Source organism: Hylobates moloch, unplaced genomic scaffold (genome assembly GCF_009828535.3).
Source record: "Hylobates moloch isolate HMO894 unplaced genomic scaffold, HMol_V3 SCAFFOLD_7, whole genome shotgun sequence".
Lineage (NCBI taxonomy): Eukaryota > Metazoa > Chordata > Mammalia > Primates > Hylobatidae > Hylobates > Hylobates moloch.
In genome coordinates, this window is record NW_026652282.1 from 84,819,661 (window position 1) to 84,844,422 (window position 24,762).

The following is a 24,762-nucleotide window of genomic DNA, read 5'->3' on the forward strand; positions in this document are numbered from 1 at the left end:
ATTTCAAAGAGAACATCCAAGACCTCAACTCTTCAGTAACTGGGTCTGGCTTCCAGTTTGTGTGAATTAATAAGGCTGAACTAAAATTAATTTCCTTTGGAAAACCCGGGGGTGGTCAGAACAGTCTAGCACCATACTGCCTGGGGGAGACAGCTGGTTTGCCACCTGCAATGTCTGTGACCTCTTAGGCAAGTGATTTAACGCCTCTGTGCTTCAATTTCCTCGTCTGTAAAATTCTGTTATACTGCCTACTCCATAGAGTTAGCACTCTTAAATGCGTTAACCTTTCGGAGTGTGTGGCACATACTAATCACTATACACATTTTCTTTTTCAAATGAACAACTAAAATTCATTAGGTTTGCCCTGATTTCCTTTGGCCCTGTATGAAATTAAGTAAACAGTGCTTACCTGTATGGACTGCTTAGGCTTTTGCAGTAGTGTCTACGATTATGGTTTTAGCGAGGACCTTTTTCATTGTGAAGTATTAAATTTCACGTGTTGTTAGAAATGAAACACATAAAATATATTAAAGAGGGATGGGGGGCCGGGAGCGGTGGCTCACGCTGTAATCCCAGCACTTTGGGAGGCCAAGGTGGGCAGATCACCTGAGGTCAGGAGTTCGAGACCAGCCTGGCCAACGTGGTGAAACCCCGTCTCTACTAAAGAAATACAAAAATTAGCTGGGCGTGGTGGTGGGCGCCTGCAATCCCAGCTACTTGGGAGGCTGAGGCAGGAGAATGGCTTGAACCGGGAGGTGGAGGTTGCAGTGAGCCGAGATCATGCCATTGCACTCCAGCCTGGGCAACAAGAGCAAAGCTCCGTCTCAAAAAAAAAAAAAAAGAAAAAAAAAAAGTGAGATGAGGGTAGCAAAAGCTGAAGTTTGTGTGCTGTGGAAGGTTATCTGGAGGTACCACCATCTCAGCAATACGGGCAATCTCAGAGCTCCAGGTCTCATGAACAGAACGGTCTCCTGAAACATGCAGATCAGGAGAACTCTACAGTGGTTGGATTCTACTGTCAGGAAGTTGACCCAAGCTCACCCACCTATCCTGGGTACTTGAGCCTTGCAGGATCCTAAGGCTGCAAGCCACGTGGATGCCACCATCATGTGAACACTACAATTATGAGCCCTACTGATAGGGCCCTACTGGTCATATCAGCACCAAGGGCTCTAAAACTTTGAGGTCTTGTGGCCTCTCTTGTCATGTTGCTCCTATGGCCATGTGATGGGCCCAGCTCTTCCAGTCACTACAGTATGGTGGACTCCTGAACCCTGTTGCTCACATGGATTCTTCCCTCACCTGGCCATCACTGGCTACCAGCATGTGGAAGTCTCGGCCCTCGAAGTCATATAGATGACCTACTGTTTAGGGTCATGGGGATGCTATGGTCATGTACACTGATCCCACCCACCCCTCCCCATGGCCACAGTGTCAGGCTCATTCCTGTCTGTCACGTGAAGATTGTGAGCTGCCGAACTCTGCAGATGCGTGTGTGGGCAGCCAAGTGGCTCCCATCATCTCGTGGCAGGCAAAGCCTTTGCGGTCCTGTGAGCACCGCAGCTAACCAATGGCTGTCGTACATGTGGCTCTTATGCGAGATTCCGCACCCTCCCATTCACGTGAAGATTGAGTGCTCCGAATCCTGTCAGAGAGGTGCTTCCGGCTCCACACCCTGACTCAGGCGGAAGTTTTATTGGACTCTGGCTCAGATCTCAAGCCTTCCTGCAACTTCCATATCCTGCCGCGCTGGAAGGAAGTCTGGTACCAGTGGAACCAGCCGGTACTAGAAGTTTACTGAGAATTGGGCTTTAAGGCGTGGCTGAGCAATCTCCAAATAGCAGAGGCTCTGAGGGGCTGGGGATGTGGGTCGGGGGGGGTGAGGGATGGTGGGGGATGCGGGAGGGTCGGGGGGTATGAGGGGTTTGGGTGGAGGTAGTGGAGGACTTTCCTAATGTGGCCGAAGTTGTGAACACCTGGCAGAGAAACTGTGTGCGCACGCGCACGCACGCGCATGTGTATGTGTGTGTGTGTGCGCGCGCGTACGCGCCCATGCATCGATGTCTGCCATCCGCCTTGATCCTGGACTCACAGGAGCTGTTGTTGGTAGAGAGTGAAGTGAAGGAGGAGAAAGCACTGGGGCAGAATGTGAGGCTAGGGGGATAGGGGTAGGGTTGGTAGTGGGGCGGCAGGGATTCATGAACTTGTAAGTCGTTTCTCAGGGGCAAGGCTGTGGAAGCCTGATGGGATTCCCCCCCCCCCTTCCCGCCCCCACACTAAAAGCCCTACCCTTGCCTGTCACTCTGTCTGATACACCGTCTGTGCCAGGTGATTCTGTCCTCTGCCCCTCCTCAGACCATGTTGTTATTAAGGACACTGGAGACTGCCTAGATCCCGGTTTGTATCGACAATTCCAGACCCAATCTTAATTTCTGTCTCTTATTTGATTATGTAAGGATTCTCTTTGTTTCCATGATTTATTTTTCTACTAAACCTTCTAAACATGGGCTCAGTGGGGTGGGCGAAAGGGAGAGAGGGGAATCGGGAATTTTTTTAAAAAGAGAATTTGATATTTCAATAAAAGTGTCCAAGTCGTCATGATGTGACGATTCAGAATTTACTTGTTATACTTTATTTGAACTTCATTGGCTTTAAAAAGTACATTTGGGAGTGGGTGACAATTTGTGTGTGTGTGTGTGTGTGTGTGTGTGCGCTTAGGATCTCTCAGTAGCTTATAGTAGTATAGCTTCACACTCTTTTGTTTCTGATTCTCCCCCCATCAACCCCTGATTTTCTAATGATTGCTTCTTAGATTCCTTCCTGAAAACTCTCCCCTTTTCTTCCTGTGGAAAAGTATAGTGAATGGATTTAAGGTACAATCGTGGGTGATAACATTTGGTACATCATGAAAGCGGTATTGGGTGAATGAAGTTGAGCAAATAGCAAGATTGTGCTTAAACTTACGGAGTTTTAAATATTGCTTGGCAGATGGTTAGAGAATATTGTCACTTGTGATATTTGATATTACATGTAGCTTGAATAATCTATTTTTGTCTCATTTCAGCATTTCCAAGTTCGTTCTGTGAGACTCTAGCGTCAGGACAAAGCAACAACAAAATGTGCTCTACTCTAAAGAAGCGTGGGACATACAGAACTGAAGGTAAACGAATACCGTAGGAATTTTTTAGATGATATGCTGATAAACAACACGAGTCTCAAAGGGAGGGCTACTTTCCCCAACTTGTATGGGAATGGAACATTTTTTTCCACAGAGCATTTGAGGTACCAGCGTTCTTCAGGAAATATTTGGGGAAACCCTGTTCAGACTACATCTTCTAACACTTTAAAACCTTGTGCCTTTGTTTACTCAGAACAATGCAATGTGGGTTTATAATAGTTGTAATCTATTCTGCTCATTAAGACATTGATTGTTGCTCTTTAATTCATTTTATCTTATGTCATCAGTCAGTCTCTCCTGCTTGAATCTTTCTACTTTTTTACTCTTCAGAGATACCGCCAAGCATGCGTCTGGTACCATGGTGGTGGCAAACAGTATGTGCATAAATGCAAGTCATTAGGAAGCCTTACCTGTGGCAGCAAATAAAGTGCCCCACTCTTGAAAACGAGATACAACTTACCTGTCAGGACAAGCAGATGCAGTACCGCTCATTTTACACAACAAAAAACCGCACTTCTTCGGAACCATTTTATTATTACTTAATAATTACAGCTGCCATAGTTTGAGCCCGTGTCATATGTCAAGCACTGTGATAACCTCGGCTGTCATGCAAGTTACTGCATTTAACCCTCAGGAAAATCCTGAGAGGGTGTTATTTTAAGTGACAGATGAGATATATGAGTCAGGAGAGGCTGAGTGTAACGCTGTGCTTATAGGCAACCCCCAAACCTCAGTGGCTTATTTCTCACTCCTGCTGCATGTTTATGCCAGGTGCATATCCTTCATGGGATGGTGGATGTTGGGTTCTGAGCGATTCTTATTGCAATGACTCAGAGACCCAAACTAATGGAGCAGCCACCATCTAGAAAAGGGTTACTCACTGCGTCAGAGTGGGAGAGAGCCCTAGAGGGTCTCAAACCAACAACCAAAGGTTCTGACCCAGAAATAACCCATGTCACTCGTCACTCACAACCCATTGGCCAGAGCTAGTCACATGCACGGCCCTGCCCCAAGGAAGGCAGTCAGGTCGGGCAGTCCTACCAGGTGCCTGGTACAGGGGAGAATGTAAACACTTGGTAAATAGCAGCACTGACTACTGCATGAAGGAATCAAAGCTGGGAGGGATTAAGTACTTGCCTAACATCACACGGGCCATAAGTGACAGAATCAGGATTTGAATCCACCCAGGCATGATTTCAAAGTCGATGTCCTTTCTGCTTCTTTCTGCGCTGCCTGCTCTTCTCTTAAAGGAAGCTTATAGTAAAAATTCTTTTACATCAATGATGCAATACCCTCTTCCTTAATCATCTGATAGTTTAATTGAATAGACACGATGGCACTGGTTAAAAAGACCAGCATTGATAAGCCAGAGGTCTTTTCCAAATGAGGGAATGTATTGGATATTTGAATATCCATTGTATTCAATTATAAAAATAAAGCCAGGTGGTAGATGAAAGGACTTTTCATTGATCATTTACTTAATATGGAATAATCCCCATGTCTTTCCACTACGTTAAGGAAAAATGATAAAAGATAGAGCCTACCTTGATGAAAGTGAAAACAGATGTGAGAGAATTGAACAAAACTGCTAGATGTCAGTGTTTCAGAAGCGCAGGATAATGATAAAATCTCTGGCCACCTGGGCAGAGAAAATTAGCGAGATGGCGCAGGTCAGCCACTTTTGGAATGAAGATAGTGTCACACTTACAGTGACAGAAAAGATTGAAAAAGATCACATTATGAAAAGGATGTGAAAATTTGATAATTTAGATTCAATAGATGAATTCCAGGGGAAAAATATATATAACTTTCCAAACCGAAGGAATGGAAAACCTTGGTTTATTCAATGTATTCTTGACGAGGAATACATGCAAAGGCAAAATTACTAGCCAACCCGAATTAGTTACATAAACGCAAATAATATAAATCAATTAATAACAAACTAAACCCAACAATGGGTAAAGCAGATAATACAGCATGACGAGGCTGTGTTTAATCCCAAGCATGCAAGCTGAGTTTAACATTTTAAGAGATCCATAATGTAATCTAACACATTAGCTGAATAAAGGGAGGAGGACAGGACAAATACCACAAAAGATCCAGTTAAAAAAAAAGTATGCAATAAATTAACCAACCGGGATTGAACAACAACAATACCAATAATTCTCAGGAGATCGGTAACATAGAAAGCTATCTCTTTAAACTGACAATGGGTATCAAAACAATAGACCCCATCAGACACCACCCTTAAGAGTAAAACATTAGAAGTATTCTCCTTACAGTCAGAAAAGGGATAAAGATGACTGGTATGACGAATTCTGTTCAATGTCGTACTGAGTCTAGTGCAGTAAGCCGTATGCCATACTAGGCAGTGTGGTGAGCTGTGATACATGCATGCCTACATACATAAATTAATACGTGTATAAAAGTGAAAATAAAGCTGTCAACGTGACTATCTTCATATGAAACTCGAGAAGCTACAGAAAATTAGAATTAATAATGGAGATTAACAAGTTTGTTGGATATAAGACGAATATACACAAACCATTGTAACAAAGAAAATACCATCATTATTGTAAATATACCATTCACAATAGAAAACATGTCTTGTGAAATATACGATGAATCTGCTTACTTGGCAACTATTCCCACACTCTTAAACATTCTTATATGCTTTCCCGTACTGTAGAGACTAGAAAGTTGGAACATGAAAGGAAACACACATGCACATGACCACACGCATGTGCGCACACACTCTCTTTCTCTCTGTCTCTCTCACACACACACACACACACGCACACACACACGAATACACTCTCACACACATGCAATTTACCAGAGTCCCCTGCAGTTAGGGTCCCAAATGGGATATCTATCGCATCAAGCGTTATGTGCCAACATGAGACTCAGAGGTGGAACTGAATAACATGGGAGCCGTATGTGGGGTGGACTACCTGTGATGAGGGAGATCTCCAGTTTTTATGGGGCAGCCATTGCAGAGTTTCTAGAATTCAGTCTCTGTCATGCATGTCAATTAACGGGCAGGCAGCAGTGGTATTTCAGCTGTAGCAGTTCCATCACGTGGGTGGACTTCTCCTGGCTGTGCAGCGTCCAGGCCTGCTTTTCTGGCCCTCACAGAGTTTTTGTAAGCTATGTAATATATTTTATTACAGATATCTTGTTTGTATAAAAGAGCTAGAGTGAATTCTGGCATAGGCAAGGTGGGACCTTGATTAACACAGTACTTGGCAGCAAAATTGGTTGCAAGCAAAAGACCTTGAAGGAAATGGGGATCTGGGATAGATCTGGCCCACAGGGCATAGTTGCTGACCTCTAAGCTAATAAGTTGCTGACCTCTAAGCTAATAGACTCACTGAGTCCCCAAAACAGTGCTGAGTGGGAAGTCAGCAAAATGAGGAGGCAGCTATTCCTAGGATCCTCTGGCAAGCATAAGCCAAAAACTGAGGCTTTAACACAGTTGTTTTCAACCTTGGTTGCACACTGCAATTCACATGGAGAGTTTAAAAATGTGGTTGCCTCGATCTAACCACGGTTCTGCTTTGATTGTTCTGGGTGTGTCCTGGTGCTAGTGAATCGTCTGGGTGTCCCCAAGTGGCTCTAATGTGTAATCATGGTTGAGAACTGCTTGAACAATTTAAATGATAAGAATGCAAGCCTTTTACAACATTTAATTTTAAAATCTTATAATTGTGGTTTCAGAATGATAATATTACAGTAATAATAAATACATAGTTACACTGGAAAATATGAAATAAAGATTCCCATGTAAGACATCGAGAAGATTGTCTTTTTCAAAGAGAAAGGAAATGGGGAAACACAGTGGTAAAGCCGGGGCCACCACAGGTTGTGTCCAGCTTGAAGCTAAACTGCCGGCAAGGCCAGAGCAAGGTATGGATTAAAGCTAAGTGTCTGTGAGTCCAGGGCTGATTCAGCAGTGGAGCTTCCTCTGCAGAAGACAGCCACAACCCAGGATCAGCAAGGAAGGGATGGCACAAACTCAACAAATCCAATAATTGGCACTGAGGGAACAGAAAAAATGGAAGAGGCTGAAACAGACATTAAGATAATATTTCCCCAGAGAGACAAAGGAGGGACAAAGGATGAAATTGTGTCTATTATAAAAGAATAGAAGACTGCCCAAGAAAGATGGCTTTTTGAAGGCAAGGATCTCCTTTCACTTCCTCCTGAAACTTCATTAAAAGAACATCAAAGGTGAACAAATTATGGTATATCCATCAAGGGGCTTTTACTCAGCAAGGAAAAGTCAAGAACATGGATGGGTCTCAGAAACATTATGCCGAGTTACAGAAGCCAGACCCAAAGGGGTACAGCATGTATGAGTCCATTTGTGTGAAGTCCTAGAACAGGAAGACGAATATATAGTAACTGAAAGTATATCAATGTTTGCATGGAGCCAAGGGATGAAGAGGAGATCAACTGGAAACCTTTTGGGTTGTGTTATATGTTCTGTATCTTGATTGAAGTGGTAGCTAGCCCTAATCTCTGATTTTTACATATAAGGAACCTGGGATCAGGAGAAGTTGAATGAGTCGTCGAAAGTGAGGTTAGCTTATTAATCAGAGAGAAGATATTCACACCTGATTATCAGTAATAAACGGTTTCCATTATGCTGTATGTGGGTCTGCAGGAAAAGTGCTTCTCCCCAAGCACTTGACAAAACCCGACCCAGCCATAAACATCCTCTTATACAAGTATAAAGCGTAGGTGTGAAAGTATAACGATTCTGCATTCCAGCCACCTACTTCTACACATGGTTGACATTCTCACGTGTCCCTTTACCCTGACTTGTTTGTGTTTATATTTACAAATGAAAACATAACTTTTCATTAATATTTTCTTCTGAGGAATCATACTGTAACATACAGTTTTATAACCTGACTTTGTTTTTCTTTCCCTTTGTATCATGTGGTGTGACGAGTATTCTACCTTGTTGCTTATAGTCTGCCACTTAAACCTGGAACATTTCTTGCATAATAATACATTTTTTTTCCTGAAAGATCGGAAACGGGAACTTAAGCTCCCTACTGAATCCTTCCAAATAACCTGTTTCATGCTCTGAGCTTTCTATTTTGGTTCCCTTAATCCGTATGTCAGATGACTCCCCACTGGAGCCGGGGCTGCCCTGTTTTACTACTGCCGCTTTGTAAAATACATCAATAGCTGACATGGCAACCGGATGCCACACACTCATCTCTTTTCCTTGTCATTTCCAGGAGGACTAATAACAACGAATGCAACTAACACGTATTTCTCCCTCAATAAACGCCAGATGTTGTACTAAGTTCTCGACATAGTAATAGACAACTTATTTATAGTGCTTGTTAGGTCACGGGCATTTCTCCAGGTGCTTTTCACGTATTTCCATGTGTTAACTCACTTAATTTTTACAGTAGCCCATGAGGTAGAAACTGTTACTATCTTTGAGTTACGGGGAAAACAAGCAAAAAGAACTTGAGTCACAGCGAGGTCAGTTAGTTGCCTTGGATCCTAGAATTTAGCACCAGGATTGAAGTCCTGATGGATCTGACTTCGAATCCTAGGCCCGTAACCAATAATGTGCGACTCTGTGTCAAGGCTGAAATGAGCGGTACGACAGGGCCCACTCAAAGTCTGCTGGGCAATGGTGGGTGTGGTTTCTGGAACCGATGTCCCGACTCCAGCCTTCTGTCCAAGAGACTCATCATTGCACACTGTTGCCCTATACCATCTCTCCTTTTTACGGACTGTGTGAGAACTGTTTCTCTGGTGTTCAACTTGAAGTGAAGTAACAGGGACAGACAAGATGTACATGGACAGGAAGGAAGGAGGGTTTTCAGAGGGGAGCATATCACCAGGATGAATTCAGTTCCCTGGAGGCGTTTTCAATGTGTGTTTCTTTGTCTTCTCTGTACTCACCCTCTTCTTTCTGACCCACACATCCATCCCTTGACCCTTTCACCCTGTATGCCAGGTACTCATGCCCCTTCCTTGCCATGTCTACTTCATTGCAAGGGCAGTCATTTCTACTTCTCCCTTTGACAATATCAGCCACTCTCTGGTCCCGTCATCCTTCTGTCCCAAAGAACCTGTAAAGCACAGCCGTATAATTATATGTATATATTTAGACAGAGAGTGGTTTATGTAATAAATTCGAAAAGTGAAATGTCTGGATCAAAGTGTAAGAATGACTTCTGAATGGTTAGGCATATTGCAGAAAATTACATTTAAAGTTAATATTGTTATGTGTGAATTTGATCCTGTCATTATGATGTTAGCTGGTTATTTTGCTCGTTAGTTGATGCAGTTTCTTCCTAGCCTCGATGGTCTTTACAATTTGGCATGATTTTGCAGTGGCTGGTACCGGTCGTTCCTTTCCACGTTTAGTGCTTCCTTCAGGAGCTCTTTGAGGGCAGGCCTGGTGGTGACAAAATCTCTCAGCATTTGCTTGTCTGTAAAGGATTTTATTTCTCCTTCACTTATGAAGCTTAGTTTGGCTGGATATGAAATTCTGGGTCGAAAATTCTTTTCTTTAAGAATGTTGAATATTGGCCCCCACTCTCTTCTGGCTTGTAGAGTTTCTGCCGAGAGATCCGCTGTTAGTCTGATGGGCTTCCCTTTGTGGGTAACCCGACCTTTCTCTCTGGCTGCTCTTAACATTTTTTTTTTTTTTTTTTTCATTTCAACTTTGGTGAATGTGACAATTATGTCGACTCACACACGGTTAGTGGAAGTGTGTATTGGTGTAAATATCATTGAAAATCCTCACGAAAATATCACTTTATGCTTAAAAGTACTCACGTGCTTCTCCTGGGAAACTGTAGAGCGGGGACTCAAAATCTTAAACCCACTTTGAAGCCCTGGCTGTGTTCCACTGGGTTTTTTGGCCACCCCCGCTGGGGGTGCTCTGTAACCCTGGTCAACCTGTGGATATTGTTCCATTACTTTTGTGTACAGGGAACTCTCTTACTTTCTTATTTTAAAACTATCAGTTCAAATATCAAAACACCGAGAGGTAAAAAAGAAAAAAAAGCACTAAAAAGCATATTTTGAACAAGAAACAAAATTTGGCCATATGTAATACATAACACACGAAAAGAAATGTGCAGTGGGATCCAGTGTTGTGTGGCAATGTGTTTACCAACATGATTCGGAGTACATGTATCTGTAACCTAATTGTAGAAGCATGTAATACAAAACACTAATACTTGCTCGCATGGGCAACACGGACACACAGACCACACATCCTTCCCTTTCTCTGAGACGGAGATGATGCTTCCTGTCTGCCACAAGGCTGAGTGAACACAACATGCCTGTAGGTCCAGAGCATTCTTCCTACAGAGACCAGATGTCCAGAAAGCTCTGTCTGCTGGATTCAGGGAACGCCTCTCCTCATTTCTGTCAGCACTATTTGCAAAAGCCTCCTTCTCTGAGATCTTCAAAGCTGCAGTTCTAGCCACAGTCTGCAGGGAGGTACTTAGTTCTATTTCTAAGGATACATTAATGAAAAAATATTAATGTTGCAGAAGAAAAAATTAATTCGTCCTAGTTTTGCAGGCAGGTTATGAAGTAGTGCTGCAGCCCGAGTAGCTCTGGAATGAATATAAACAGAGGTCGGTAGAAATGGTTCAGATGGATGTATTCTCAGAAGTGGTTTTGTCGATGATCCCAAACCTACATCAAATGCATTCATTTAACAATGATTAATTAGGCCCTTATTCTATGCCAGACACTACCAGCCCAAAGTGCCTCCTAATCGGAAAACCCATGGCCCAAACAGATTACACCCATCTGGTCCAAGACAAAGATCTCCACCTTATCCAAGACACCTGTTTCCCACCCCAACAGGAGTGACTAGCACAAAACATCGTCCCTGGCCTGCTCACAAAAAAATCTGTCAATGAGACCTGAAAGCTTGCCGTTTAAGGGAGAACGAGTGCAGTCTCTGGAGGAGCACTCAGGGTATAGAGGCAGACCAATATACGTGAGGACATAATTCCTGTTCTGCCACTTACCTGGCTGGGAAATGTACCTGACATCTGTGAACCGAATATTCATGATCTGAAAAGGGACTGTGGATAGAATTCTCATGGGATTTCTGTGAGGAGGTCAAGAGAAACCTAGTGAGTCTGCCCAACACTGAGCAGATGTTGGTTGCCACTGGGCAAGGGTTGGTTTTCTTCTTATCCCGTTCTTTCCCTGCCATAGCAGGGATGCTGATGCCATGCACTCAGTGGCATGGCAGTGATGTAGGCAGAATTCCAAACTAGCACAGGAAGTACCAGTAGGAATGCATGTGATATCGTAAAGGTTACTCACTACTATGTCTGTGTGGGGGGATCAGCCAGTACATGGTGGGGCTTGAGGGGAAACCCAGGCGGTCTGGGTGAGAAGTACTAGCTGCTTTATAATACTCTTGAGATCGCCTGTAATTCTGGCAGCACAACTGCGAGACAGGGATTGTGCTGAGATGCCAGAGTTCAGCAAGTGGATGTGCACCTGTGTGTGTTTTGTCTCCGGCATCTCTCTCTGTCCGGTCCCTCTGTGGCTTTTTATCACATGTGCTCTCTTCCAACACAAGGCCTTGCCTGAGGCTGTGGCTGTAGCTGTTGGCTAGCTTACACTTTTACACCTTCTTCCCCTCAGTGACGTTATTTGTGAAGTAATGTGTGTTCTCAAAAATGACTCTGACTCTTCCTGTGCTCCGTATATTGACCGTGTGCCCTTAACCCTCACTTTAGTCTTTGATTTTTTTCCCTTTCATTTATGGACTTTCATGAAAGTGAGTTGGTTTCTGGACATCCTCCAAATTTCACCAATAGGGGTCTTCGTTGTTGTTGTTGTTGTTGTTGTTGAGTAGTGTTATGGAGTCATAACTTTTTAACATACTGATGGGCTCCAAACCCCGGTTAAAGGATTTTGAGTAAAGGAATGACAAGATTTGACTTACACCTTAAAAAATCACTCTGCCTCCTGTGTTGAAAATAGATGGTAGGGGAGTCAAGGGCAAAAGCAGAAGGACAACTTGGAAGGCAGCATAATCCAGGAGACAGATGTCGGTGACCTGGCCAGGGTAGGTAGCAATGGAGGGGGTGAGAAGTGGCCAGACTCTGGATATATTTTAAAGGTAGAGCCAAGAGAAGATACATCCATCCTTATGGGTTGGATGTAGAGTGTGAGAGAAAGAGAGCACTCCAGCCCCACTTCCAAGTTGTGGGGACCAAGCATCAGGAATGTCTAGGTCAGATGCTCTGCCCACATTTAATTTCACTTCTAATGGCACACAGGGAATGTCCCAGCAGTCGAGAGGAGCAGGACTGTCCTGACAGTGGGTCACACACACTGAAAGCAATGACGCCCCCCTACAGAAGTTCATCTGAGGCCTGGCCATAATCAGTACATTGCAGAGAGGTCAACAGTGACCGAAATTTTATTCATAAGAGTGCCCTGAGACAAGGTGTACATTTTGAAATTGGTTGAGGTCTGTTTGACGATGGTCCAGGAGATGGTCTACCTTCGTGAATGCTACAAGACAGTAGAGGGGGAAAAAAAAAATACATGCTCTGTTTTTGTTGTTGGGTACAGTGTGTCGGGTACGGTGTTTTATTTATGTCATTTAGATCCTGTTACTGTAGTGGTTTTCAGTATCTGCTGATTTTCTTTCCAGTAATTCTGTCACTTGCTTAGAAAGAGTTGTGTCTTGGGCTGAAAGCATTTCGGGCTGGGCAAAAAGAAAGCTTGCTCTGGATATTTCAAACTGAGTATTGTTGAGGGCAAGGCTGGAGGCAGGAGGGCAGCTTGGGAAGCTGTTACATCAGACCCACCTGTCATTAAAGCTTGTACTGCACCGGCAAAGAAGTATAGCTTGCTGATTGTTCACAGAATGCATTTGGGGATTGGATTTGGGAGGTGCGAGAGAGCTTGTCTCCCAGGTGTTGGTGTGGTTGTTAGATTAGAGAAGGCTGAGGGAAGGCAAGATGAGGACCCCTTCCAGGTGTGTGGCTGGTATCTAGTCTAACCCAGGGACACACGCACCTCTGTTCTTTATAATTCCTGCTCCATTTCTTAAGAGGTTCAACGCAGTTGCTTCCTCTCCCGAGATTCCTCCCCTGATTGTGCCACCTGTGAGATAAGGCTCTTGTATCTGGACAGGCAGAGGAGTTTGTTTTCTGGGGCTTATGTGGCGGGTTGGCACTTTGCTAGCCCTACCATGGAGTTAGCTCACGACGTGGTACATGGTAAGTGGACCATTGATGTGTCTCAAACTTGTCTTTTTGTTCTCAGCTGCAGAATGCCATGACCATGGTAGCACTTTTCAAGGAAGAAAGAAAGGTGGGAGTTCTTTCCGGGATAATTTTGACGGGAGGAACTGTCATTATGAACATGGTGGGTATGAGCGCCCGCCTTCACACTGCCAGGAGAATGATGGAAGCATGGAGATGAGGGATGTCCACAAGGACCAACAACTAAGACAGTAAGTGACCAGGCAGCCTGCTTTGCACGCAGCAGCCCCCGGGACTGTGCGACCCTTTCATTCTCCGTGGTCTTCCTTTTCTTCTCTCATTAGAGAACTGAAGAATGCGGGGAGTGGAACAGTGGCTGAGCAATCCTAACTGTAGCCCTGGCGTCAGTGAGTCGAGCATGTATAGAAGACTTTCTTAGATTTAATGGATACCCGCCTTCTCTCCTTCTTCCCCACAGCACTCCTTATAGCACCCGATGTGAAAGAGGAATGAAATGGCATAGTGAAGACGAAATCCGTTTTACCACGTGGAGAAATACAAAACCTCCAAAGAGAAAAATGAGGCAGAACACACAGGATGGATACACAAGGAACTGGTTCAAGGTCACAGTGAGTATCTTGGTGGGGTCTGCATTAGGTAGACTATTCTGGAACCTGATAGAAGGAAGACCACTTAAAACACCCTAGGTTGATTATTTGGAGGAGAGCTTCGGAATGGGGGGAAAGGGAGTTTAGGGCATCCATAGTTGGCACAAAAATAAGAAATCATGTCAGCGGTCCTTTCTTTAGAAGTCTAAGCTAAGTAGAAGGTTGGAAAAAAAAAGAAAAAAAAAAAAACCCAGCTGGTTGGTTCTGTTCTCCATCCTTAGTTCCATGTTGTCTCTCCCTTCCCTCCTATTTCTTCTTTTTACCCTTAGATTCCTTATGGGATAAAGTATGACAAGGCATGGCTAATGAATTCAATCCGGAGCCACTGCAGTGACCCCTTCACTCCGGTTGATGTAAGAGAGGATGGTGAAGCCAGATGAGTGGGCACGGGGGACGGGGAGATGCCTGGCTCAGCAGGGGCCATTGGCCTCTGACGCTGTTGCTCTTGCCTTCACTCCCTGTAGTTCCACTACGTCCGAAATCGGGCATGCTTCTTTGTCCAGGATGCTAGTGCTGCCTCCGCATTGAAGGATGTCAGTTATAAGATTTGTGATGACGAGAACCAAAAGGTGCGTGCCGAGGGCATTCCCTGTCCTTAGTCTCTGGGCAGGAGGACAGGCCAGGGGGCTGGTCATCCTCTTTGGGATGAGAGGTCCTGGTACTTACCACCCTGCCTTCCTGCAGATATGTATATTTGTCAATCATTCTACTGCGCCCTACTCTGTGAAGAATAAGTTGAAGCCAGGCCAAATGGAGATGCTAAAGGTAATACAGACTCAAGGATCATTGTATGCCCGCTTCCTGGACCCACCACTTCTTCCCCTGGCCCCCTCTTTCCCTGTCACCACCGCCACCACCGCCGCCGCCACCACCACCACCACCAGAGCCTCAGAGCCTCTTGTCTTCATCTCTATCTCTGCAGCTGACCATGAACAAACGGTACAATGTCTCCCAGCAAGCTCTTGATCTCCAGAATCTCCGCTTTGACCCAGGTAAGGCTGACAGCAACAATTCTAAGACAAGCAGGGGCAGAGAGGTCTGCCTAGGAGGGAGACTTAGGAATGGCAATTTACAGAGGGGTTGGCGCTGGCTCTGGTCCAGCCAGGGCCCTCCCAGCCATCTAATCCCCTTCTCTTGGCTTCTTCAAGACTTGATGGGCCGTGACATTGATATAATCCTGAATCGAAGAAACTGCATGGCTGCCACCCTGAAGATCATTGAAAGAAATTTCCCTGAGGTGAAGCCTTAGGCTCAGTGCTGGTATTTAGTTAGAGGGGTGGAAGAGATAAGGTGGAGGGAAGATTTGTCTCTGAGGCCCAAGATAGTAGCCGCCCCTCTAACTCTTCTTGACCCAAAGCTGCTGTCTTTGAACTTGTGCAACAACAAACTGTACCAGCTGGATGGCCTTTCTGACATTATAGAGAAGGCTCCCAAAGTCAAGACCCTGAACCTCTCCAAAAATAAGGTGAGAAGGGGGAGCCAGATCAACTTTGGGTGGAGGGCAGGACACATCGGGATAGTGGCAACAGGCAGGCAGTGGTACCTGTGGGTGACCGTGAGGACTGGGGGAATTCGGAACCCAAGGTTCCAGGTGTCTCTCTTTCCCTGGCCCTCCTTCAGTTTCCTCCCCATCTTTCTTAGCTGGAGTCGGTGTGGGAGTTGGGCAAGGTGAAAGGACTGAAACTCAAAGAGCTATGGCTAGAAGGGAACCCCTTGTGCAACACCTTCTCGGACCAGTGCGCCTATGTAAGGTCAGTGGCAACCCCTGTCGCCCTTCCTGGGCACTTTTGCTCCCTGGGTGACTGAGCTGTGTCTGAAGGTGCCCTTCTGCAGGAAGAAGCAGCCTTGGTCCTCCGGGAGGACCACAAACCCCCCTCCTACACACACACACACACACACACACACACACACACACACACACACACACACACACACACACACACACACACACACACACACACACACACACACATACACACAGTCTTCTCTCTGTGTCACTCACTCATCTGTGCTTAGAGGTCTCCTTTCCTTCCTCTGACATGGTCCCTTTTTCACCTGCTCTGGGGTGTGTTTCCCGCCTGTCTCCACCAAGCCTCCTCCAGTGCACCCTCTGTGAGTGTGCTCCAGGAAGTGGGGCTCCCCCATCTCCCCAGGACCAGCAGTATTCAGATGCTGGTGCCCTGGACCGAGAAGAGTCCTTTAGTCCGGGGCCTCATGCTGAGACAGGCCTTCCTGCCTCCATGCTGAGATGGGGCTTCCCTCCCCTGTCCCGAGAGGGGTTCTCCTTCTCTTGCTCCAAAAAGGTCCCCCCACCTGTTCTGGGCTGGCATGGGGGCTTCCCTGCCCCATACTGAGGACTGGGGCCCTGGGTGGCTGCTGTCATGCCATCTCTTCCTCTGGCCCAATGCCAGGAGCTGGGCCCTCCTTGGGGAGAAACCTGGGTTTCCTGAGTCAAGGGGCCAGAAGCGGGCCACATTCCTGAGGCAGGAGTGGAAGGCAGAGGGCAGAGGAGGTTGAAGAGACAGAAGGACAGGCCTCTCAGGGCACTGCCCCTCCTTCCCTCCACACCTCACATCGTCCTGCCTGGGCCCTCAGAGGAGCCCTGGGTAGCCCGAGATGGGTAGCATTCCTCGGTCAAGGCGTCAGCAGAGGGGCACAGGAGTCAGGGACCCTCAGAAGAGAATGCAGTGGTCTGGAGAGGGGGGGTCCCCAGACTCTGAACCCCATGCTGAGCTGGGGCCTGACTCTTCACTCCTCCCGGGAGAAGATCTCCTGTCCCAGTGGCTGCTCTGTTTCCCATGCCCAGCTCAGACTGGGCTCACACAGGTGAGAAAGGCTCCAGCTGCATCCAGTGGGCCCCAGCCCAACAGGCACATGTTTTCCTTTCCTGCCTCGGTCCCCAGGGCCAGCCAGGGAGCAGTGAGGGAAAGGGCTGCAGCAGGGGAGCCCTTTTCTCCTCTATTCCCCCCTGAACTCCACCTCCGCGGTAGAGAGTCTTTCCCTTCCCTTGGCATTGCATCCTGTTTCTCCCTTGTCTCTCCTCTCCTATGTCTCACCCATCCGTCCCTCCCCTACCTTCACCCCGTTTCTGTTGTCATCCCCTCTGCCTTCCCCTTCCTGCCTCCTGAGTCCGGCCTCACTCACCTCCGTGTCCCAGCATCCTGGGCCGTCCCTAAGGGCTGACCTGGTCTTGGCCAGGGCCTGGTCAGGCAGGTTGATGGACAGCCAGTGAGGTAGCAGAGCCCTGGGCTGCCACCCCATTTCCTGCTCCCTGCAGAGCCTTCCACGGGGGCTTGGGCAAAGGGGAGGGAGGGAGGGAAGAAGGGAGGGGAAGAAAGCCCTGGAGCCTGGGCTCCCAATGCTGCTTCTTGTGGCACTGGAGAAAAGGGAGTCAGGACAGTCTAGATGGAGGCTAACCAGGAGGAAGGAGAGGGAGGAGTGTGAGAGGGAGTGGAAGAGAGACTGTGCAACCCTGAACTGTCAGTCACTTCATTCAATTTTTGGTTTTGGACAGTGCCATCCGGGATTGTTTCCCCAAGTTGTTACGCCTGGTAAGTATGTATAACACCGTCATCATTGTCTCCTCTTACTCAAGAAAATGACCTCCACACCTGCCCTCAAGTCCTTTGGGTCTTGCCTAGATTACATGCTTGTATCAGACCCTCATCCATTTTACAGGCATGGATTCCTGAAAAAGACAAGAATATTCTCCCTGGAAAATATGTCCCCCCCGCCGCCCCCCCCACACACACATTTGCATGTAATAGTAGAGATGTCCAGCACCCCATGAGAAAGCCACCCACTGGAATTTCCAGGGCCATTTCCCACCTGGCCTCTGATGCTTGTCTCCCTGGGCATGTTCATCTTGTCGGTCATCCAGCTCCACCTCCTTGGTCTCCACTGCTGACTTCCTCTTTCCTTCTCCAGGACGGCCGAGAGTTATCCGCACCAATGATTGTTGACATTGACAGCTCTGAGACAATGAAACCCTGCAAGGTGAGGAAGAAGGACCAAGCAAGATTTGGGTTGCTGTAAGGGAGGCTTTGTCCACCGCATAGATCCAAACTGTCTTTTGATTTCAGCAAAACTTTACTGGATCTGAGACCCTAAAGCATTTAGTCCTGCAATTCCTGCAGCAGTGAGTATCCCTGGGACCATGAGGAAGGGGAGGGCTGAGACAGGCTGGGTCACCCGTGCACATGTCAGCTCATGGGAGTTTTCAAGTCTCATCTGGGGCCCAGGCCACAGAGAGAGCCTGTCCTCACTGCTTCCCCACAGGTATTACTCGATCTATGACTCTGGAGATCGACAGGGTCTCCTCGGTGCTTACCACAATGAGGCCTGCTTCTCCCTGGCTATTCCCTTCGACCCCAAGGACTCAGCCCCGTGAGTATCACGGCTCAGACCCTGCTCTGGGGCTGTGTGTCTCCCCAGCAGACACAGGCCAACTCCTGGAAATGCCCGCACTGGCCGGACCACCCACTCCTGCTCCTCTTTTTCTCCTAGGAACAGCTTGTGCAAGTACTTTGAGGATAGCAGGAATATGAAAGCACTCAAGGACCCCTGTAAGTGTGTGATGGGGAAGAGTGGGCAAGGTAAGGGGGTGTGATGGGAACAATCACAGGGGCCAAGGACCAGGATGTGGCAGCCCCCCCGCCCCGCCCCGCCCCGCCCCGCCCACCCTGCCATCCCTTGCTTCTCTTCTCCTCTACAGACCTGAAGGGGGAACTGCTGAGGCGCACAAAACGTGACATTGTGGACTCCCTCAGTGCGTTGCCCCAAACTCAGCATGACCTCAGCTCCATCCTGGTGGACGTGTGGTGCCAGACGGTGAGCACCTGCTTCCTCCCTTGGGCAGGCCCAGAGAGCCAGAGGTGGGTAGGAGGTTAAGGAGGATCCTGAGCACCTGAGCGCTTCCTTTTCAGGAACGGATGCTCTGCTTTTCTGTCAATGGGGTTTTCAAGGAAGGTGAGTGTCTGTGTAGTCCCCTCCCCAGATCCCCCACTGCTCCCTCCCCCTGGCTGGGCTCCCTCTCAGAACTCCCCCAGCTTCCCTGCTTTCGTTCCTTTCCTTTCCTTCCTCTTCGTCCTTCCGTGTTTTCCCACCCCCACTCTGCCCTCAAACCACCCTGATCTGACCTAGGCCCATGCCTGTTTGCCCTGCACAGCTCAGGCGTGCGTTAAGGACACAGACTGTGGAGTTTGACAGCTCTCATCCCAGGTCCTTACTCTGTGAATTTGTGCTGGTTACTTAACCCTTCAGCTTCCTCATTTGCCAAACGGGGCTAATAATCTATCTCTTGGGCTACTGTGAAATAGGAATTAAGTGAACTTGTGGTTTTCACAGGGCCCCACACATGATAGGGGCCCCGTCACTGGGAGCGGATTGTTCCTGTTGCTGCCCTCCCCATTCCTGCCACATCTGCCTGACTCCAAGTGAACAATTGTCCTGGTCTGCCCCCCGCCCCCCCCACCCGCCCCCGTTCTGTGTGAGTGTCAAGCAAGACTCTGACTGGGGATCACCGTGTGAGCATGTTAAAGCCTGTGCAACTCTAAGGTGGTGGTGTTTGTTGTCTTTGAAGTGGAAGGACAGTCTCAGGGTTCTGTTCTCGCCTTCACCCGGACCTTCATTGCTACCCCTGGCAGCAGTTCCAGGTTAGTGCTGTGTTGTGGGTGGGAGCACCCATCCAAGCTTGGGGCCAGCGTTGTGGAAATGTGGTGGGTGCAGTCCTCGGGGTGTTCTCAATATTGTGGAAGGCCGACAGGAAGATCCAAGGAGCAGTCTAGCCTAGTGTTTAAGAGTGTGGGCCCTGGAGTCAGAATACAGATTCTGTTCCTCACCCCAACACTCACAAACTGTGTGACCTTGATCAACTTATTCGACCACTCTGTGATTCAGTGCCTTTTTCTGAAAATTGGAATAAGACTATCCACTTCCTTGGGCTGTTGTACAGGGTAAATGCATTGGGGTTGGATCTAAAAATCTAGTGAAGCTGGTAGACAGTCTCTCCAAAGGTGGACTCTGTGGGAGGGTTAGAGGGTACCAGCCAAAAAATCTGGGAGGCAGGCACAGTTAGGGATATGGAAGGAATTTGGTTGTTGAGTGGCAGTGGTTAAGAAGGATCCTGTTGTTGGGGGTGCGGAATTATCTACTTGTCCAGTTTGAGGGTGCATTTTTCTTTCCTCCAGTCTGTGCATCGTGAATGACGAGCTGTTTGTGAGGGACGCCAGCCCCCAAGAGACTCAGAGTGCCTTCTTCATCCCAGTGTCCACACTGTCCTCCAACTCTGAGCCCTCCCTCTCCCGGGAGCAGCAGGAAATGGTGCAGGCTTTCTCTGCCCAGTCTGGGATGAAACTGCAGTGGTCTCAGAAGTGAGTGCTGGGAGTACATGGGGATGGGGGGAATTGGGACATCAGAGGAATGAGTAATGGAAACTCACATGCGATTTGGAAAAATAACTATCTGGATATTTTGCTTCCAAAAACAGTGGGCCCATGGAAAAGGTATCATACTTTTATACTGGTATATGTAAATATTTTTTTGAATGGCATAATGCCCAAATGACATTACCTTCCATTTGTAAAACCTGAAAGAATCAACCACAACAAACTACTGATTAACCAGGTCAGCAAGGTTGAAAGATACAATATACAAAAATCATTTGTACTTCTATGTAGTTGCAATGGACAATCCAAAAAAATGAAATTAAGAAAGTAAGTCCATCTACAGTGGCATCGAAAAGAATAAAGTATGTAGGAACAAATTTAAGAGAAGAAGCGCAAATCTTATACTCTGAAATCTGCAAAACATTGCTGAAAAAAATTAAAGAAGACCTAAATACATGGAAAGGCATCCCACGTTCGTAGGTTGGAAGACTTAATATCATTAGGATGGCAGTACCACCCAGAACAATCTACAGATTCATTGCAGTCCCTGACAGAATCCCAACTGACTTCTTTGCAGAAATTGACAAGGTAATCCCAAAATTCATGTGGAAATGCAGTGGACCCCAAACAGCCAAAACCATCTTGAAAGAGAAGAACAACGTTAGAAGACTCACACTTCCCCATTTCAGAACTTGCTACAAAGCTACATTAATCAAGACTGTATGGTACCGACATAGGAACAGACGTGGGAATCGATGGAATATAATTGAGAGTCCACAGATAATCTCACATATTTATGTCCAGCTGATTATCATTCAGGGTGCTGAAAAAATCCAATGGAGAAAAAAAAATAGTCTCCTTAACAAATGGTGCTGGGAGAAGTGGATATCCACTTGCAAAACAATTAATTTTGACCCCCAACTCACATCATGTGCAAACACTGGCAGAAAATGGATCAATGACCTAAAATAAGAGCTAGAACTGTAAAACACTGTAAGTGTACATCTTCATTACCTTGAATTAGGCAACCATTTCTTACATATGAAACCAAAAGCACAAGCAACCAAAGAAAAAATAGGTAAATTGGACTTCATCTAAATTAAAAGCTTTTGTGCATCAGCAGACACTATCAAGAAAGCGGAAAACCGACTGATGGGAACAAGAGAAAATATTTGCAAATCACATTGCTGACAAGAAGAACCCTTACAACTCGACAACAAACAGACAAGCCACCCAATTAAAAAATGGGGAAATGATTTGAATAGACGTTTCTCCAAAGAAGATATACAAATGACCAAGAAGCGCGTGAAAATCTTCTCAACATCATTAGTCATTAGGGAAACGCATATCGAAACCACAGTGAGTTACCACTTCATACCCACCACGATAGCTTTAGTCCATAAAAGGAAGCATTACAAATGTCGGTGAGAATGCAGAGAAATTGGAAATCTCATGCATTACTACTGGGAACATAAAATGGAGCAGTTGCTGGGGAAAAGATTTTGGCAATTCCTCAAAATCTTAAACTTGGAGTTACCACATGATCCAGTAATCCCACTCCTAAGTGTCTACCAAAAGAAATGAAAATATATGCCCATTCAACAACTTGCACATGAATTTCCGTAGTGGCATTGTTCCAAAGAGCCAAAAAATGGGAACACGTCGATTGACCTTCAGCTGATGAATGGATAATGTGGTACATCCATACGGTGGAATATTATTAGAATATTATTCATCCACAAAAAAGGATGTAGTTGTGATATATGCTATGACGTGGATGAGCCCTGAAAACATTATGTGCTAAGTGAGAGCACCCAGTCACAAAAAGCCACATAATTATGTGATTCCATTCATACGAAGTGTTCAGAATAGCCAGATCCGTAGAGACCGAAAGCAGAGTAGTGGTTGCCAAGATCTGGGGAAGAGGGAGAACAGGGAGTGATCTCTAACAGTTAAGGAGTTTCTTTTTGAGGTGATAAAAACAGTTTGGAATTAGATAGTTGTGATAGTTGCACAATCTTGTGAATAGACTTAAAAGCCCTGAATTGTACACCTTAAAATGGTGACTGCTACAGTATGTGCATTATATCTCAATAAAAAAGAAACGTATTATTGAATTTCCACTTGTTATTTCTTGAACATCTTTCTTTATCAATATGTATTAAGCTCCCTTGTTCATTTGAATACCCCTATGTTTCTGATTTGAATTCTAGTGGGCATTAATGTCAGGGGTAGGCGTTTGGGTTTTCCCTAGGCCTTTTTTCATTGTTACAATAGTGCTCATATTGGTACATGTGACCCAGCAAAAAGGTAGCATAGATTCAGGGTGGCATTGCATAGTCAGCGTGTCTGTCCTGGGGTAGTCATGGAGAGCACCTGTTCTTCTCCCACCCCAGGTGCCTTCAGGACAATGAGTGGAACTACACTAGAGCTGGCCAGGTCTTCACTATGCTCCAGGTGAGGTCTGGGAATCAAGTAGGTAAAAGACAGCTGTCTCTGGGTCGTCAGGAGGGCCAAGAAGATGGAGGCCGGGTAGCGTGGCGATGGAACCCAGGGCACCTGGCTCTACTAACATCCCAACTCCTTTTCTTTACTTTCTCTAGACCGAGGGCAAGATCCCCGCGGAGGCCTTCAAGCAAATCTCCTGAGAGGAGCCCTTCGATGTCTTCTTTGCCTTCGTTCACATCCTCTTTGTTTCCTCTTTTCACCAGCCTAAGGCCTGGCTGACCAGGAAGCCAACGTTAACTTGCAGGCCACATGACATAACCATCCAAAGAGCCAGCTGCTCTGTGTATTTGCGCCACTCGTGATCACCATTTTATTTTCATAATAAAGAGTGACGTTACACGTTGTACATTGTGTGCCCTGGATTGCTCTTCCCCTGCCCCAACCGTGAGCCAGCGGGGCCAGGGCTGAAAGCACTGCATCCCTGTTCATCCCTGGCTGGCCTTAGCAGATACACGAATCTGGCTTGCCTTCCTAGGTAATTTTGTCAGTAGATCCTCATGAGAAAGGACACACGCTCCTTCCAGAGATTGGCCTTGAGAGACAGTGGGACTCTGTCAGATGCTCGACCTGGAGGCCCACAGAAGCAGGCATGTTACCTTGGCACACCAGGGGCTTCCATCCACCGTCCCAACCCCTCCCTTTCCCAAAGGTGCACTTTTCGAGGAGGAGTCTCAGGGGAGCACCTGCGGCGGGGGAGGGGGTGGGGGTGGGGAGACTCAGCCCATCTACCCAGCGCACTCCTCAGAGAGCTGACACCGGGTGCTCCATGCATGTTCTTGAAGGGGTTCAGCCATTTATTTTCACTTCTAAACAAACAGCGGTAGCACAGAATCTCACCTTATGGTCAGTTCTCAACAACTGGCATTTAGTAGTTCCGAACTGCAGGCAAGAGTTGAATGAAACATTTGCACAATTTATTGTCCACACTTCTGTGATGCTTGCACGTTAGACAATCAGCTGGCATGCTTTTTGAAATTAAAATAAGAGCAGTGTGATGTTTTCAAGTCACAGTCCTGTAAATGGTGACGTAGGAGAAGTACCACCAGTTTACAAATTATGCCTCCGCTTTCGTGTTTGGCATACGTTATTTCCTACCACTTGCCACCTTCCTACCACTTGCCACTTTTCAGTTCTTCGTGTACATGTACATTAGGGATCTATATGTTGGAGTGTGGATTTCATAAAACTAGGAACTAAGGGGATAGTCGCCGTTACAAAAAGAATAATGCCAACCTTGTTCTTCCCTGTAGTGCCTCAGTAGTCAAAGACAAGCTCCTGTACCTCTCTAAGTCTTGGTCCTCTCACCCAGGGAGCAGAGACTACAATGTGTGCTTCTCAGCCTCATCGTGGGGACTAGAGATGGCCTCACATGTTACCCAGCAACCACAGTGGCTGTTCAGCTCAGGCTCTCAGAGCTGCCAGGGCTCCTTTGTGGACAGGAACCATGGAACCCATCACATGGCCCCTCTGCTTCCTCTCTCTACATCATCAGGCTTCCACAGCCTGGACCTCCTTCCCTAGCCAGCTCTGACGTCCTGGTCTTCCAGTCACTCATCCTCCTGCCAATTCCCACGATTTCCTGTGGTCCTGTCCTCCCAGCACATGCTAACTCTGACACCTGAACTCACTCTCTCATCTCTCGTGCACTCTACCTCTACACACACACACACACACACACACACACACACACACACACACACACACGTCTCTCTGCAAATGGTCCATTAGGACACAATCTTGGAAGTTTAAATGGTGAGGCAAAGTGTATGCTTCCCAAGATT

The 24,762-nt window shown here is 46.7% G+C and overlaps 1 protein-coding gene across 1 annotated transcript; it reads left to right on the forward strand.

Moving 5' to 3' along the window:
* The first annotated feature begins 3,060 nt into the window (after positions 1–3,060).
* Positions 3,061–23,327, forward strand: LOC116811887 (nuclear RNA export factor 2). The gene is made up of 21 exons (XM_032757318.2): positions 3,061–3,160; positions 13,481–13,670; positions 13,898–14,048; positions 14,357–14,440; positions 14,552–14,656; positions 14,772–14,852; positions 15,010–15,079; positions 15,236–15,324; positions 15,445–15,552; positions 15,729–15,838; positions 17,602–17,638; positions 18,015–18,083; positions 18,170–18,225; positions 18,366–18,473; positions 18,594–18,652; positions 18,802–18,917; positions 19,013–19,055; positions 19,669–19,741; positions 20,276–20,458; positions 22,870–22,930; positions 23,077–23,327. The coding sequence occupies exons 1-21, from the start codon at positions 3,118–3,120 to the stop codon at positions 23,119–23,121; spliced, it is 1,881 nt and encodes a 626-aa protein (XP_032613209.1). The 5' UTR covers positions 3,061–3,117; the 3' UTR covers positions 23,122–23,327.
* The last annotated feature ends 1,435 nt before the right edge of the window (positions 23,328–24,762 follow it).

Excerpts from the sequence above, each read along its gene's own strand:
- LOC116811887 (XM_032757318.2), top strand. The coding sequence starts at position 3,118 with ATGTGCTCTACTCTAAAGAAGCGTGGGACATACAGAACTGAAG. Across the intron at positions 17,639-18,014 it reads TCCCCAAGTTGTTACGCCTG|GACGGCCGAGAGTTATCCGC; the intron begins GTAAGTATGTAT and ends TTCCTTCTCCAG. Across the intron at positions 20,459-22,869 it reads AAACTGCAGTGGTCTCAGAA|GTGCCTTCAGGACAATGAGT; the intron begins GTGAGTGCTGGG and ends CTCCCACCCCAG.